General features: G+C 38.0%; 1 protein-coding gene across 3 annotated transcripts in view; it reads left to right on the top strand.

Annotated features, from left to right (window-relative positions):
• The window catches only part of MAEA (macrophage erythroblast attacher, E3 ubiquitin ligase), a 49770-nt gene that overhangs the window by 21702 nt on the left and 9488 nt on the right, over window positions 1-18580 (top strand). For 2 of the 3 annotated variants that reach the window (XM_082759926.1, XM_082759927.1), the window contains exons 4-5: window positions 12099-12221; window positions 15126-15202. In XM_082759926.1, the coding sequence (XP_082616052.1) occupies window positions 12099-12221; window positions 15126-15202 (200 nt within the window). Of the gene's footprint in view, window positions 1-12098; window positions 12222-12992; window positions 13107-15125; window positions 15203-18580 lie in introns of all 3 variants that reach the window. The other variant, XM_082759928.1, reaches the window with a different exon arrangement.

The raw sequence follows: 18580 nt of genomic DNA, 5'->3' as shown, positions 1-18580 counted from the left end.
TTTCTGTTTACTGTAGTCTTAACTGTAATTTTGATAAATGTCTCTACCACTGCAGGCTTCAGGAGTGCGTTTCTGTGTAGTGAATCTGGTTACGTCTGTTACCTGATTTTTTTTTTTATATATATCAAGACAATCTTGTTTCCACTGAGTAGGTTCTGTATCCTAAGCAGGAACTTGGATAAGGGACCACAAAATCCACATAATTAAGAGCAACTTTTTGTTTGTTTTTGAAAGTTCAGCTTTGTGCTTGAGTTTTTTTTTTTGCAAGTTCTGAGAAGCAGCACTTGAGTTTCCTCAAATCCTGAACTGTTAGAAGGGTAGGTCCTTTTAGCAAAATAGCTAGGATCAAAGGATTGTGGAGAAGGAGTGGGGGGAGGAACAAACCTCTTGTTTTTGTGGAGGGAGGGAAAAAAGTCCAGCTGGAGGCCAGTCGTGAGTGTTGTAGCCCAGTCACTACTTGATCCAGTCCTGTTCAACATCATTGTTAATGACTTAGGTGGTGGAAGAGTCTCCTCAGAAAGTCCCACAGGTGATAAAAACCAGGGTGTGTGACTGATACAGCAGAGGGTTGTGGTGCCCTCAGAGGCACCTCAGATGGCTGGAGAAACAAGCAAATGGGAACCTCATGAAGTTCAGCAAAGGAAAGCAAGAGCCCTGCACCAAGGGAAGAATAACTCTGTGCACCAGAACATGCTGAGGGCTGACTGACTGGAAGGCAGCTTCCCAAAAAAGGAAGGAAAAGAGAGGTGAGGCTGGTGGACAAGTGAATATAACCAAGCCATGCACCCGTGTGGCAAAGAAGAGTCAAAAGCACTCGGGTTGCATTGGGATGAGCATTGTCAGCAGGTGTGCAGGGTGGTGCTCCATCCTCTCTAACACCAGTTAGACCCAGCTGGTGTCCTGCATCTAGTTCTGGGCTCCCCAGCAGATGTGCTGGGGTGTGGAGTCTCTCTGTCCTTGGAGATGTTCAAAACCAGACTGGCTTGGGCATAGTCCTGAGTAATTCCTTCTGGTCAACCCTACTTTGAGCAAAGGAATTGGACAGAACTTGCACAAGTTCCAACCGTGGCCATTCTGGGATTGTTTCTGTGATTGCAGGCCATATAGCTGAAAACATTGCCACTGATTTGAAAGGCTGAAGGAAAGAACTTCCCCCTTTCAGTTGCAGTTCGTGCATCCTACATTAAGCAGCATCTCTCAGTAGCTGTTAGACCAGTCTCGGGAGCAAGTCTCAGCCTGCGTGATTTAAGTTCCTTGCATGGCTTCTGAATGCTAAGAGACCTGCAGAGCTGCCAGGGTACTTCATGGGTGGAAACAGTTCAGAAGTTATTCTGCCTCAGTGGCCAATAGCAAACTATAAAATCAGTTGTATATTTACCAATAAATAGCAACAGACAGTTTGTGTGGAGATTTGCTGTGCATCAGAGTGTCCAGTATTAATAATTATTGATGGGCCAAGGCAAATTTTGGTCTGCTTTCCAAATTAAGTACCTTAATAAGAATGATATTCTTGAATTCTTGTCATGGAAGATAAGCACTGAAGAGTTGTGGTTGTAAGCTAAGAAGCAAACAGCTATGAAAAGGAGTGCTCAGTGAAAATTATAAGGAAGTGTAAATGCGAACATTAACTAGTTCCAGGTAGAAATAAGTTTTGGTGTACAGCATATATAAACTATAATGTTATATGTTAGTACAGAAATAAGCTGCTAACATGCATGGTGTGAGCTATGTCTTTAAGGAACAGTAACGCTGCTTGGGAAAGTAAACCAAAATCTGAGAATCAAAATAAGAGAGCTGACAGTCAAGGACAGAAATGTCACGCTTGTGCCAAAGTAAATACTGGGGGGAAGGGATTCTAGTGCAGGTTTTTTCTTGATGTCTTCTGGCTCACTAATGATGTGAAAAATGGTTTGGTTTGAAGATACAAACTAGATGTTAAGGGTGGTTTTTTAGTGCATATAAATGAAGCTCATCAGTATCAGCTTGTTACACTTTATAATGATCTTATTTTGACTCCATTGTGACCTTGCAGTGCAACACCAATATAAAAAATGCGTATTTTCATTTGCAGATTCATATGTTCAGCTAGCTGGTTGTCTATTAACTTACTTTGCTATTCCATGTTCTGCTACATTAAATGCTATCATATTTCTGTGCCATTATTCAGTAGGCAAATCTAGTGTTAGAAACGTGGTGTCCCAGTAGGAAGTTGGTTGCTGTTTGTAGCGTAAGCTTTATGGTTAAGTTAGGTATGTAACCTTTTGCTTTGTGTTCTTAGGAGTGGTTGTCTTCTTAATTGGCTGCTTTTCCAGTAGGGTAGTGGAAAAAAATCATCTTTATGTTCACTGATTATGTAATAACAGTAGTGATTTTGCCAATACCATTGAAAACAAACCTAGATTGTGAAGCTACCAGTCTCTTATCATGTGCTATAAATCTTTCTGTCTTTGCTTAGTTTATTATACTAGAAAAAATGTCCTTGCCTTAACACACATATTATGGAAGTTTTATAGTCACATTTTATTTTTTGTCACTTTTTTTTTTTTTCTGTGAAAGTGTAAATTTAAACCAAGCATCTGTATTAGGTCAGGGAGCAAACGATTCAAAAATCTTCAAGCCGATGGATGGACAAGCTGCTGCACCCCAGAGTGTGTGTCCTGGGGGAGCAGTGACACTGCACAGTTGCATGTTTAAGAGAGCACTTAATTTGAAATAACTTCTTTAATGGCTTAAAACTGTTTAACATGACCTTGCTTTATAGTTTCTACAAGCCAATCAGTTTTGCACTTTGGTGGTCTTAAATCAGTAGTGAAGTAGGTGCGTGATCCTTCAAAGACACTTGACTGCCCATTTGCATTAATACCACAGTGTGCTTTTTGCTTTTGAGAATTATTGGAAAAAAAGCTGAGTATGTCACTGACTTCAAAAGTTTTACGACTGTCGTAAATGTTGGCCTGTATTAGAAAGGCTTCTTGATGTTTAAAGTAGTGTTAAACTAATTAACAACAGGAGATGCCAATTTTCTTCAAGTGGTGATTCAGATCTTCACTGTCTCTTTTTGTCAGTGTGTTCCTTCTCCAGCAGAACTTACACATTTTTGGTCACTGTTATCTCCCGTAGAATATCAAAGCAGAGCAGATATCGTGAAAGCCATTCTGAAAACACGTTACCTTTCAAACTGGTTTAGCAAATATTTTTTTAAATTAGATTTTGATAAGCATAAATGACAGCACTCACTGTATCAAAAAGCTGATTATCCTCTGTTTTTCCCTCTCTTCATTGTAGTCCAGTTTTTCCTCCTTTCTGTGCATAGGTACAGCTTTGCTTTTAATTATTTAGAAACAACTTTGAATGGATTGACCAATTCCGAATATTTGGAAAGATGCCTGCAGCAAACTCAGGTGTTCCATCATCTAATTTGGTTAAGGCAAGTCATGAAAGCTTATTTTGATGTCCTTTGGAATAAGAGAAATTTGTATTTTCCAAGTCAAGTTGCATGGCTCTTGTACCTGATCTCTCCATGAAGTATCCCACATCACTGTTCCTTTCCCCCACCCCAAAGCTAAGGACTTTCTCCTCACTTTATTTTTAAAAAAGTTCCTCAAAACTGTGAAATTGTCTTCTGAAGCCTCAGCTGGAGATCTGCTAAATGATTTGCGTGTGTTACTCAGCTTCAGCATCAGGTTTTGCTCCAGCTTATGAAATCAACCTTTCCTTGAGTAACTTGATCTTCCTACTGCTGACTTAAAAAAACAAAAAGAAAGCAAACATGTACAATGCCATGCACTTCTTTTAATAAGTATAATATTCACTCAAAAGTGAATGCTCTCTAACAATAATTTTCTGGTCAAAGTGTGATAGGTGCTCAGGTTTGTTTAGGGCTTTGAAGCTTGCCTCCTGGTTGTTGACAAAGAGCAGATGGTGTTGAACTTAGAGCTTTCAGAGTTTTTAAAGTTTCATATTTAAGAAACCAATTGTCTGCACCTCTGGTCTGACAGTTGCATATTTGACCATGCATAGCTGGGGTTCTTGTTCACGAGCAGGATAAAGGTGTTCTGTGGGCAGTGAACTGCAGGCAGATGTGCACACCAGGAGCAGTGTGCAGGTAACCTGTCTGTTCTGCTGGAGGCTGATCTCTGCTCCCTTGGGCCTCCCTGCACTGCTAAAGCTGCCTTCCACTTTCTGAATGAGGAGAACGGAGTGTTGCCATAGACTGATAGTATGTATGCAGGTAAGAAGAAACACAGCTGTATCAAACAGCATTTTCTACCAGTCTTCACCCCAAAAGCCTGAAATGGCTGTTCCCATTTAATTTAGATGGTTAGGTAAAGTAAGGGTGAAATTCAAGTCAGAAATGGTCACAACAAATAAGCGACATAATACAGTTCAAAAACATTGGATCAGTAAACTTTCTACTGGAGTCGGATGGATGTCAGTAATAATGATGCGATTTATATCTATTTCCCGCTGCAGCAGTGTTTAGGAATACCAGAGTTTAAGTGGAGGAGGCCCTGTGATGTTAAAGTTAAAAGTTGATACGGCTGCACCCTTAGAAATCTGTAGGGTACGTAGTTCAGGAATGGCTTGTAGGCAAACTCATGAGTATGTATTAATTCATCAAAACAAGTTTATATGCATAATGCTTCCATTTTAAATAGGTAAATAAAACTCAGCATAATTCTTGCGCATAATATTTGCTTCACTGTCATGCAGAACACAGACAACCTGAATTTCTAAATGCAGAATGGCAAAAGCCATTAAACGGCTTTGTCTGAAGCCAGTTATTGTGTTCCTCTCCTACAGCTCCACACTAGGGAGGTATGAGGCTACTACCTGGTAAAGAGTCGCTGAACTGGCCAGGATGTTACCTTAAACTACTAGGCTATGAGCAACTCAAAAGCTCTTTTAAATGTTTTTAGTGTAGGCATGGCAACTTTCAGCAGATTGATATAATGAGTGTTTGGGTGTGTTCATCTGAATTTCAAAGTGCTGTAGTTCCTGCACAGCCTTACATCTGCTGTTTGTCTCAAGCATCTGTGGGAATTAGAATTATGTAAATGTGAAAGAGGCGAGATCGATCCAAAATAACAAACTTTCGCATTACAAATCGTTTGACACTTCAAAGCCAGCAATGTGAAGGATGCTGTGATGTTGTATCTGTTTTTTTTAGTGATCTTTTAGACAAAATGGGTTAGTTAATTGTAAATATATCTAGCAGCTAAGTACAAAATACGTAGTCTGAGAGGCTAGCACAATGTACTGTCATTCAAGATCTTGAATTGAAATTTTATCGAGTTCTCAAATGGAGATTGTCTGGGTACGTTAGACTTTTCTCATCGTACATTCTTCCTGCCAGACATTTCCTTAAAAATGTAGATGTTACTCTACATGTCACGCTTTCTCCTATTACTGTTCCAGTGACAGGAGTTCATTATTTGTCAGAAAATGCATAGCTGCTGGTACAGACTGATCCTGCTTGGATGAGAGCTGCAGGGCTCATGGTCTCCTGGCAGAGGATTAGCCTTCTTTCCTCTACCACAAGAGCCTACTACAGAAAACAGTCAAAGTAAAGCTGTGACCGGAGGCTTTTTCCTGCCCACTGATGCACCTTGAAAGCTCTGGAGGCTTTGTTGCAGTACCCTGGTGTAGACACTTGTTACTGCCTGCTGCTGGGTAAAGTGCAGCTGTTTGCTGAGCTGCAGAAGTTGCTGAGACAGGAGTACAGGATGCAAAAAGTAGGCAGATAAAACACTTCTTATTTGGCCCTGCAGCAGTCAATACCAGAATGTGTACATTTCGGTGACTATGTTGTAGTAAAGCTGTTGGAAAAATTGGAGGGAGATGATTGGAAAATGTGAGGTGCAGGTCTGGGACTGGCTTGTTGAGAGGATTTCTGGGTACAGGAGCAGAAGTCATAATCCACAGGGCTTCTTAATCTAGTGAAAAAATGCTTGGGGAAAAAAAAAAAAAAAAAAGTATGTGGAATCAGAAAGTCAAAAAAAAAAAAAATCAAACTTGAAATAAGACATAAGGTTGGAACAGGGTCTAATTCTTAGAACCACTTGCCAGAAGAAGTAGCAGCATCTCTTCGTGCCAAAGACCGATAATCAGTCGGGGTAAGTTACTGGGGCCTGTCAAAAACAACCAGGTAAGATTCAGAGCTCTGTGCTACACAGAGGTCACAGAAGATGCTTTCCTGTGAAGGCTTGGCTATGTACAGCAAGGAGTACCATGTTTACTTTGCAGACAAACTTTTCTGGCTTGTCTGAGTCTGTGGTTTGGCCGTCGCCTTGCTTCTTTCAAACAACTAGTTCTGCAGCTGGCTTTCGAGTGGGACATTCCATCAATTACTGTGTTTATTTTTTCTGTAGTGATGTTAATGTGTAGCATTATAACACTTAATAGTAGCTTAATGAACTTCAGACAGCATTATTTTATGAGCAGAGAGTAAGGAGGCCTCTTAATGTTAATTTGCCTCGTTTTTAAATGAACTTCATTAACTGTGATGTTGCTGTTTTGTTCCCACCTATAGCATGGTTTATTATTTTTCTCCCTTCTATCTCAGTGTCATTTTTACATAGTCTGAATGTACTTTGAAGGTTCAGTTCTTGTAACCAGCAGGGTTTTACTGCGGATGAGAGAACAGGGACAAAGGAATGGAGACCATAATCAATTCACGTTACTGCCATCACAGCCTATTGTGCTGTCCCACTTTATCTCTGAAACTCGCTTTTTCTTTCCACACACGTTTCCAAGTAGGCAGCATCACTGTGGCCTGTTCTAGTCCCCCTCCTTCTGATGGCTGACATGGTTTTCACTGATTCCCTGTTGCAGAAATACACTAACCTCCTCCTTCCCCAAGTATTTTTTTAGCCTGCCTTTGTAGCTGTTTGCATCTGCCTTCTTCCCAAATTGTGCAACAGTAATTATGGCATCTAGGTAACCCCTGGACTTGTTCTGTACTCATCACAGAGGAAAATCTAACAAATTAGTGTGCAAATCTGGAAGACTAATGCAACCATTTTGTTTGTAACTGTTCATGATTTGACTTCTATCTGTTTCATAGCTAACTGCATCCGAAATTCTAAGGGAGGTTAGGTTTCAAGCTGGGGCTTTGTAGTTCGGTGTGTGAGCAGTCACGGAAAGATTAACGCAGCTTTTTGAAAGTTGTTGTTTTAGAGTGATCCAAGTGTTTAATGTATTTCATATACAAATAGTTTAAATGAATGTTTACTGTACTACTGCATGCTTAAGTGCATCAGCAAAAAATTAATATGAGAATGGTGCTCTTATGCATGTAGTATCTGTAGTCAATCTTATTAACGCTTGGCATCAAGCCCCTGATAGCTTGAGGCATTCTGGCCTGTTTTCAACTTTGCATTGATGCTAGCAAGCAATTAAAAAAGCAATTTGCATGTTCAAAACATGTATAAACATTATCATATGATATTATGATTCACCTGTCTTATACAAATAGCCTATTTAAGAACTGTTGTTGGCTTTTTTACGCTAAGTGAAACTTCCTTTCTACAAAATGCTACCTTTTTCTACCTGAATCAAGTCTTTTTTTTCAAGCTTGTCATAAGCCTAACTCTTTAGGTGAATTATCTTATTTTGAGAGAGAGTTTGTAGGGTAATATGAGAACATAAAGTATTGTTTATTAAATTAGTACTTTCTATTTGGTTTTGAGCCTTGTGAAATGACCATTGTTCATATGTTTTTCCCTTCTCTTTTTTATCCAAAACCTATAAATGTTCATGTGAATTATACGGGACTTTATCACACATTTTTCCTGACAGCTTTCTGGACTTGTGGCTGGAGATAGCATAAAATAAATGACTTCAACTCATGCATGGAGTGGAGGCCAGTGGAGATAAATAACCGTTGACCTGAGTGCTCCAAATCTTAAAATGTGTTAAATAAACTAAAATCCTCATATAAACATTACAGAGCCTTTGAGCAAAAGCTGTATTGCTACCAGAGAAATGTTGTTCTTTTTTAAATCTGGTTTTGGCGTAAGAACAGCTTCAAAGTTGATGTTTTGAGATACTTGGTGCTGAAATGTATGAGTCGTTTTCCTGGCAAACTTGAAGCCGTGAATCTAGATCTGAAACTATTGAAGAGTTTGGTTTTTATACTTGGGAATGAGTTTATCAAAACAGTCTTACGTATTGGACAGAAAACCATTGCTGCCTTCTCAAAAAAAAATTGTAGGAAGTTCAGAATTTTACTTGCTATGAAACAAACGTTGCTATCTTTTAGTTATGACTGTGGAACTAATGTATCACTTGTAATTTAATCATAAAGCTTTAATGTGCTCAGTGTGTGGTTACAATGTAAAGATGCTTCACTTTTATGAGGATAAAAAAAAATACTCATTCTAAAAAATAGATGAGGATTTCTGCATCTGTGCTGATCTTTAAATAGAAAGTCAGAGCTTTCTAAAGATGTCCCAGGGGAGCTCCTGCATTGCCATGTTTGAGGAGGTCACTTTTGTGTCAATAAAACAAACCTCTTGGATGGAGTGATTGCTGTTGAACTCTGACTACTGAGATGCAGTTAGTTCATACTAAGGTGAATAAAGTTTGCTTAAGGTCTTCTGGAGTCGAGGAATTTTGCTCAAATACTAGAGCATGTTAGCTGTTGCACAAGTCCTGCAGAAGAGGAGCAGGTTTGATAGGCTTTCGTTATTCTTAGCACGACTGCTTTTTTGTATGTACTTAATTCCTCTAAGTATGTGTAACTACTGTTTTATTTCCAATTTACTACTTAATTCTAATTCAGTATAGATTAACGTTACAAATCTTATTTAGGTTTAAATAAAAAGTAGTCCACGCTTGAATATGTGGTTACTAGTTTCTCACTTGGTTCACAACTTTGTTACAGACGTATAACCAGCTGGTTTTAATTTCAAATTTACATGAAGTGAAAATAGCCAGCGGTTAAAAACAAATTATCCGACTACCTTTTGTATTCACCCTTTCACTTCACAGCTATTATTCTTCTTATAATGTTCGCTGTATTTTTGTGAACCACTTTCTAGTACAGCCATGTGAATTCATGAAAGCGAGCCCACTTTCATGTGCCACTTAATTTTGAAGCCTGAAACTGGTGTTGAAATTGGTGATTATTTTCCATCCCAAGGCAGTTACTCAATGACTCCTTGAACTCGTGGAGCCTGGCTTCCTGCAGGTTTGTCCTCCAGCTGATGTAAGCTCAATTCTAAACACCCCCTCTGTGGAAAAAAGCTTCAGTAGATGCTTCCAGTGGTGGCCGTTTGATATCCAGTAACTACTGAGTGTTTGCTGCAGGCTGTCCCTTCTGTAAGGGTAGGTGCTGGAGCCTCCTGAAAATAGGGCGCTGCTCAGCAGAGAAACCAGGAGTGAGAAGCTCAGAGCTGAACCCCGACCGTCTCCTGCTTGCGGTGATCGGAGCCCAAGATGTACTCAAAGAAGGGGACGTGCACGTACATGCTTGGGATGTTCTTACAAAGGAAAAGAAAATAGAAATGCAGCGTAGTGCTGTAGCTTTTATGTTGGCCAGGGGTATAGGTAGTAATAATCAGAGTAAAGGACTCCTCGTTCTTCATAATGTTTTATACCTTAATTATTGGAGTTCTGTGCGGAATCATAGGGCTGGTAGCCTCCCTCCCTGTAGGCACTTGCAACTTAAAAAGCAGTGATGTTTTAAAATCTATATGTATGTAAATGGAGCAGAGCACAGGAGGATGGGTGGATGTATTCATCTGTACACGATGTGGGACACAAGGAGTTCTCCAAAGAGTGTGGTACTGACCGGTGTGGAAGAGCTGTGCTGTTTCTGATGAAGTCAAATGCTCTTGATACCATTTCTTCCATTTCCTTAGTCCAAGCTAATGAAATACACTGGAGAAGCATGAAGAGTAGGCACAACCACAACAGGGAATTGTGATCAGATTAAAAATACAAAAAAGAAAGCAAAACCCCAAAACATGGGTCACAAGAGCATGTGCAGGTTTTTTGAAGGTTTATTGCGCGATTGTATCTTATTATTCCCTTCTATCAATCTGCATGATTAAGGCTTAACTACTTGTTATCAACTGCATGAGCTGTTTCTTTCCCTGCAGATGGACTTCTTAATGCCTTTTTGAGATTGTTCCCTAACTTTCTATTTAGTCAGCAGAGAAGAAAAATCTGTTTATTGGTGCAATTTAAATGTGATTGTAGTTCTGAAAGGAAATCTTTTAATTAAAAATGTTCTCCTCTGTTTTCTGGATACATACTGTCTATTTAATGGAGATGACTGCCAAGCTTTGACTTCTTCTGGCAAACACAAGTCTAATTAGCATTTCTGTACCAAATAGAACCTTTTTATTTTGAATTTGCAACAGGAATGTAGGAATTCTTCTTGCTTGCAAGGGATTTTTTTCTGCCTCAGCAGCAACTACGGTCTTTTCTGCTCCTAGCTGAGGATTGCCATACTAACACCTCATTGATAAATGCGTTCAGTTGGGATTCTCGCACTAGCTCAATGACCTAAAATGCTGCCCATATGCTTATTTTAAAAATAAATAAAACTGTTTTTTGATGAAGCTTAAGCTAGGGAAAGCTAACAGATCAGTTAGTTATTAACAAACGGGTGATTTATTGTCTGCATAGCATATCCAGGTCTTTTTTTTTTTTTTTTTTTTTTTTAAAGAAGTAGATGAAAATGTTTTTGTTTTAATTTGGTGTAAAACCCAGTGCTGCTCATTAAGGAGATGCATACAGCACAAATAAGTGTGGGGAGATGTATGAAGATGTTATTTTTAACTTGCATCGTCTTTCCATTCCGAGCTGTACGGAAAAATATGTAGACAAGATAATAAATGTGGTGGCATCAGATACCAAATTACTTATACAGATGAGTTACATAGGCAAGAGGTTTTTAGGTGGTCATATTATCAGGCACAGGGGAACAATGCACTTTTTTAACCTGAGAATATAACTGGGAGTGCTTCAAACTAACAAAAAAAATATATATTTTTTTATGGAGTCAACTACCATTCTTCGAGTTGATTTGAGATTTTTGATTTAAAATAAAGTTAAGGGGGTAGGAGGGCTCAGTATTTGTCTAATTCTAATTTAATTCTGTAAACTTGCAAATAGTTGGGGTCTGACATCAGTGTGACTAACCTGTGTCTGATAGCACTGGAGCTGTGTGATACCCTTTCATCTTCTGATGACATAGCACTGTGGTCGTATATTTTGTAAAATGTAGTTGCGTGTAAACTACCCTTAATATTTTGAGGTTTAAAGGCATATGAGAGAAAGCTTTAGGAAAAGTCTATACTTAACCACTTATGTCATGATTCAGAAGTACACGGAGCATGTCTACACTTTTGTAAATGAGCATTCTGACAAACCTAGTGCAGTCTGGTGTGATTTCCTAATAATAGGGGTTATTTAAAAGGAAAATATTGGCTAATGAAAACCAAAATGTGAATGTGATATGTCTGATGCTACTTCTGTTTTTTTTTTTTTTATCTTTGACATGGGAAAGTCTTAGACTAAGTATTTTCAGCTGTCCTAGCAGCTGGAAGTGCCACCTATTTGAGTGATTTAGTTCACTGCAGTTCCTACAACATTTGTCATTTAGAATTTCAGTGGTATAATTTTCTTCACTTTGCTGTGAAGTCTACATGAAAATGAACTTATTCAAAATTGAAGTGTGTGCTAATCAAATATTTTAGTACTGGATTACTGTTTGTGTATTGAATTATGGTATCCCACAGTGTATTTTCTGCAGCAAAGTCTGAACTGTCACAGCATGATGTGTTTGTGCAGCTTGGAAATAACTTCTGGCGGTGCCAATTCAAAATGGGCCCCGTTCACATCATTTGGAAACATCCATCTAAGTCTTTTCTTAAAGAAAAAAAAAAAAAAAAAAAAAAAGGAGGGGGGGGAGTCTTTGATAACACGGGAGATCTGTACTTTTTTAGGGAAGTATTGTCCTAAAAAAGAGGTCTCTAGAACTATGTCTTTTGTATCTCTGTCTTTTGGTTCTGTTGCATGGACTGCTGTGTAAAGTGTCAGCACAATTTAACAAGCCCTACTTTCCTTTTGCTTTGCTTTTGAAGGACTTAGTAAATATTGAGATGTTTTTGACTGCTAAAGAAGTGGAAGAGTCATTGGAAAGACAAGAGACTATGACTTGCTTGGCTTGGTGTCACGATAACAAATCCAGGCTCAGGAAAATGAAGGTATGAAAATGTAGTGTTGTTAATGTTTTGCTTAAGTAGTGGTTTTCTAAACTACTTGGATATTTGATGCGGTCAATTTGGTTTAAATTATAGGTCTTGAATGAGGCCTTGTATAAAAGTAAGGACAGTAAGTACAAAATCCATCTTTTAAGGTGTAGGTTACTGGCGCTGAACTAGCTCACTTGAATGCCAAACCTGAATGCAAATGTGCTTAGTGTCTTGATGCATGTGAGCCTGTGTGTGTATAGCTCTTCTTGCATCCTGCTGAGAATATAGTTCCTAGTTCTTATATGAAGGTATTTTAAGAGTGAGATGAATTGGTAAACATATGTCCTGAAGCTTATCACTGAAAGAAATTTAATACAGATTTGTCTTAGTATTTTTGAAATGTATATGTTAAAAATAAAAAAAACAACATGTGCACAACACCTTGAGTAAAGAAATAACCTTCTGTGAGAAACTGTTGAAGTTTCTTGCAAAAATAGAAGTCTAATCAAGGAATAAGTACACTAAGTTGTCTGCCGTTGAATACTGTGACCTGAACATGCTGTATTCATGCAGTAGGTTTAAATTTCCTTATCACTTAAATTCTACGTTTTACAATATCCTGTAATCATTTATAGGGCTTGCAGAAATCTGTTTTTTAACTATATTAACCAAAACCCCTGCCTCCTTCAGAGATTTCTTTTTTTAAAACTAAGCGCCTTCTTTAACCAAAAATGTTTAAGTGCAGTTAAAGGTAAGCAAAGAGTGACGTTCTGTGTCACTCAGGGGTGCCAAGATGAGAATGAACCGAAGATGGGACGCAAAAGTAAAATAGCCAGTGATTACTCTAAAGAAAATGATGATCTGGTTATGGATACCATTAAAGGAAAACCAGAATTGGTATGTAAACACTATTGCATAATTATACTGCTGGGGAAAAAATAAAATAAATTATAATTTAAAAATAAAATAAATATAAAATATAATATAATATAAAAATAAAACAATTTATAATTATCTTAATATGATAAGCAATATAAGAAATAAAAAATCTCAATGTGCTATTTTTTCATCACCAATCTTCAGCAAACAAGGAAGGAAAAATCTTCCCCATCCCTCTTCTTAGAAAAAAAATAATATATATTTCTGCAAGCCCTACTCTTAGATATTTAAAAATCTAAGGCTGTGAGAGATCAGAGTTGGAAGAAAAGAAGTCCCTATGCTTCTTTCTGAAACACAGACATTTCTTGTTTCTGGTTGCTTAGCTACTTATCAGTGTTAATGTTCTAAAACCCAAGCCACCATCTAAACATGAGCAAAATCAAAAAATGAAATGATGTTGCCCTGGGAAAGCACATAGTCCTGTAGTCTTTACAGATGTGAGCCATAAGCTGCTGTGGAATTGTTTGAAGGTATGAAAAGCTGAAATATGTGCATCATCTGGACTGTTCAGGATGTTGTTTTTTCAGTTACACTTGTCTACAGAACTGATAGAGCCATTGACTTGTGGCTTACGTGAAGATTTATTAAAAAAAAACAAACAAAAAAAGACTGAGGATTGTTTTTTGGGCTTTGGGTTTTTTGCTGCTAAAATACTTTAATGAAATACTAAGCCCTATTATTAGGTATTAAAATCATGTAAAAGTTTGATTTAATTTTATCAATAGAAACAACCTTAGCTAAAACTCTAAATGAGGCTTTTGTGTGGATCTCAACAAAAGGGAATTTTAACGTAATTCTGTTTGAAAATTCCAGATAAAGGAGAGAAGAAATTTTTATTCTTTGGTAAATGTAGGTACAACTACAGAAAAATGTGTAGATGGAAAATAATTCTTCTGTTGCTTAAACAATTATATTTTATCGAGTAACAAAATGCATCACTTACATTCTAATGGCTACGTTTCTAATCTTAAAATAAATGGCTGAAATATGTGCATTAGTCACCCTGGGCTGTTAGCTGATACAAATTTGGAGTTGCTCAAATTCCTCGTGAAGTCACTGAGGAATTTTGATATTATTGTGCTGATGGACAATAAACAGAAGGCAACTATTCAGTACAAGCATGGGGGAAGAGAAAATACATTTGGCAAACGGGGCAGGGTAACTCAAGGAATAAAGTTATTTTTTAAGGTTCAAAGGACTTTGGGGTTTTGGTTGTAAGGTAATAAAATAGTTGACTGTGTCCCTATAAAGAAGCATAGTGACTTGTTCTTTTAAGGGGGGCGGGTGGGGAGAATCTGTTTAATTCCATATATTCAAAGTTTTTTATAGATTTTGTGAACTGGTGATGGAATTTGGTTTAAAGGGACACTGTCAACTTCATTAGGCTTCAGTTTTTACCCTTTTCCCAAAACAGGTAAATGGCACTTGGTTTTCTTGTTTGAGATTTGTCTTCAGCATGGCTTTTAGATGTTTAGCAGCAACAGCAGGATAAAAGTTTGAAGAAAGGGAGGGGGAGAGATGACTGCAGTAAGCTAAACTCTGTGCTGCTTTTTGGTAACAGAAGGGGTTCAAAGACTCTGCAGTCTTCTGGGCAGACCTCTCTTGTTTAAATTATCACGTAGCCCCAGACTTCTGCTCAATCTGCTACTTTAAACTGTAAGATAGTACTAAGAAACCAGCTGCCTGTTATTTTCACTTGCATCCCAGATAATGATGGTTTCAATCATTAGGAAGAAGTTTATCCCTACTAAGTACTGAAATTTTGAAGGAGACAGGAGGAGTTTTGTTTGCTTTTGGGGAATTCTGTGCTGATGTCTTGTTCACAAATCAGCGTTTCAACTTTTTTCATGAATACCTAAAAGCAAGGAAACAAGGTTGCATGTTATTAACACTTTTTGTTGTGCACACATAGTATTTAACCTACTGTGCAGTGCAGTTGTGGCACCATCTAAGACCCTGTCTTGTCTTTAATCTCAGAGTTGTCTGGAGTTCAGCCTAAGGATTCAGGAGTTCATTGAACTCATTCGACAGAACAAGAGACTGGATGCTGTGAGGTATGAAATTAGGATGCTTACCAAACAAATTTCTTAATAAGATGGTATAAGATGCTATAATGCTTCATTAGTAACATGTGATTATTACTGCAATACCCAGAAGCCCCACTGCTGCAAAGGATCTTGCTAGCACTGTTGTGATCAGGTTTTGCATTTAAGTTGGGGTGGAAATATTTGAAGGTGCATCTGGAACAACACCGTACCTTTTTAACAACTTACTGTTGTCATTTAAACTCTGCATCTTTTTTACTCCTCAAGTAAGGGCTAGGAAGCTATCTGTTTATAAAGCAACTGTGTTTTCTGGTGACGTGTAATGAACATATTTACCTTAAACTCATCTTCAAGAGGTACAGCTAGCATCTTATAGGAATTCATTGCAATTTTATCATAAAAATACTAAAATTTTATCATAAAATTTTATCATAAAAATACTAAAAGGTTAATGAAATGCCTGTCTCATATTTAACGTTTCATACAACTCTGTATTGTTATGTGAGGATAACAAGCTATGTTACCCTCTCCTATTCCCTTCCCTTAGTCCCGAATAAAGGAACAAACTCACTATCCTTTTTCTTTTGAACTTGTTCAGTGTTAGGACTTTGAGAACAAGACAGCACTGCCCAAGGTGGTGTGAATGAGTCAGAGAACTAGTTAGACCAAATCACAAGCTGACTTCAACCATTAAGGTGATCTTTGGCAATTTCAGTACATAAGGCAATTTATGCTTTTTATTGCTAAACCCTAACAATAAGGACCACTAACACCCCAGGATAATGCAGGAAACCAGTTCTGCTGAAATGAGTGGAAGTTTGGTAGTGGGACTATAAAATGTATTGATAATTCTTAAAAGATCTTGCCAGCACCATAAAGTATGTTGCAGGTGGCAGAGCTGCTGGAGCTTAGACACGGAGAAAGGGGAAAGGAAGTCACAGCAGGTTCTGGTTCGTAAGACCTTTTAAGCCTAGGGTGAGATGACGAGTTTTAGATTTAAGCCTAGGGTGAGATGAGTTTTAATGGTCAGACTTGATGCTTCTTTAATGCATCACGATGATAACGCTGTACCTGAACATTTTCATGAAGTTTGATGTTAAGGCAGTTGCAAGTCTTCCTGCCTTTAAAGCTGTACTAGAAACGGAAACCAGCAGGAGGTTTGTATTTTGTGGAAAAGCTCCTTTTTGGTCAGAGGAGTGCAGAGCTATAGGAAACACAAAGTATCATAACATAACCAAAGACTGAAAGTGTTCTAGCTCAGTTGTCTGCTTTAGATGGAGAAATTCTTCTGCAGAGTGAACGTGATGACTTCTTTTCAATAAAATGGGCGAGACTCAAGTCTTAGTTTAAAAATGAAAAAAGGAAAACGCTGTAAAACATTGTTGAGAGGTCAGTCTAATGCTAACACCTCCACCAAAATGACTTGCCTTTTATTTTTAGGGGTTATTACGAACTGTTACTTCTAATTTTGTTCATACCTCGTGTTTGCTTTGAGCTATCTCACATCATTACTACTTTGCCCTACTTGCAACTAAACAATCGTTGTTTTGGTCACACCCAAATGTGCAATCTGATAAAACTGCAGCTAATTTTAGCATGCTAATAATTTGGAGGGGAGGACCTACATGCTGTCACTTGGAGGTGTGCACGTACCCTTTGATAGAGCTCTCAATCCTAAGGAATTAAGTCAGGTACAGATGAAAAGGGTGAGAGATTCAACTGCTTGGTCTGTTTTCTGAAGCCCATTGTGCTCTTTATCCAATGAATACTGTGCCTCTGTGCCTTTAGCTTTACTCTCTTTTTGCCTCTCTGCCAAATGTGCAGTCATGCATCTTAACAATAAATAGTCCATGCTCTAAAAACTATTTTCTTTGAGCTGCAACTTCCTTATGTAGCTTGGAAACCAGAGCTGAAATAAGGAGATGGGCTGAGAATTAGGACAAAGAATTAAGGTCATTCCGTATTATATTTTTTTACTGAAAATTTGTTTCCTTCTGTTTCTTTTTCCTTATAGAAGTAGTAAAAATTTGCAAGTTGTCACCCTCAGTATTTTAGGACCCAGTGCTCTTGGCATGGGATAATTTGTACTAACATAGGCTTTTATTGTTTTATGGCTCCTCCTTTTTACCTTTGGGGCTTTATTTCCAAATGTCTATTAAAACGTATCTAGGTCCTCTGAAATTTAAAACTTACAAGTCCTATTTACATTGCAAATAAGGTTCCATATGCTGTGTCGGTAGGGGTAAAGCACATGTATTCCATATACCTGTTGGAGTTCAGGGTCACCATGTATTTTATACTTGGCAGTTAGAATTCACCAGCGGTAATAATGCTGCTTTAACTTTTTAGCAGCTCCTTTTAAATTTATGAGAAGTTGAAGGCCTTCTCAGTTGACTCTCTAATGGGATAAGTTTTGATAATTTTGTGCTTTGAGTTCAACTTCTCAATGCTGTCCTTCTCAAGAATGTGGCTGAAAAATGTTAGCTTTTGCCATTACATTCTACTTTGCCTCAAAATAAATGTCTAATGAGTAAGGCACTATGTATTTTAGAAAGGGGTAGCATAAATCTTGCTGCTTATAGCAAACTGTTGCAACTGGTGTTTTTATTAGCTTGCTTCTGTTAAGTGCCTGCAGCGGGATTCTTTCAGTATTGTGTCCGAGGTGCAATAAATAGGTCAGGCATCCATTAGAAAGCAGAGAAAGAGGCTGTTTACCAAGTAGTTTCCTGTATGAGTGGAACTCGGGAGAGCTGACATTTTGTTGAAACGCAGCTGGTGTTTAAATAAGTTTGAAAGCTTTGCTTACTGCCTGCTGAGAACCTCTAAAGTGGCATCCTGCTTTTAGGATAAAATGGATGTGAGCCTTAAAAATGTATGTTTTATATAATAAGTGTTTGAATTTCTGTAGCTTTTTAGAATATATCTACAAACTGACCTTGCTCTAAGGTAGCTTAGCAGAGTGGTCTTGAGAGAGTTTGTTTTGAGAATGTACAAAAACTGCTACTTTAATACAAAGAGTAAATCACTTCTGCTTAAGTACGTCACAAAGTTTTTCTTAGCCTCCTATGATCAGCCTTTAACTCCTGCAGTCTGTCCAGGTTTTTGGAAAGCTTGTACCTATTTGGTAGCAGCTGATGGCTGATGATGCCAATTGCACGCTTTCAGGGCTCTCACTAACCTCAGATGGGAAAATCTGAGAGCATTCGGCTACTTTGCTTTCATGGGAGGCTAGAGATGCACGTTTTTAGCCAAGGCTTAACAAAACATCCTGCACGCTTTTTCTTAGGACATAAAAGAGAAAAGTAGTAAAAGGGGGGAAAAAAAAAAAAAAAAACTGGTGATATACAGAGAAGGAGAAAATGGCCACAGTCCATTAAATTTCAGTGT

The sequence above is a fragment of the Aythya marila genome (genome assembly GCF_965140915.1).
Source record: "Aythya marila genome assembly, chromosome: 4".
Taxonomy (NCBI): Eukaryota; Metazoa; Chordata; class Aves; order Anseriformes; family Anatidae; genus Aythya; species Aythya marila.
This window is presented reverse-complemented; position numbering and strand designations above follow the sequence as displayed.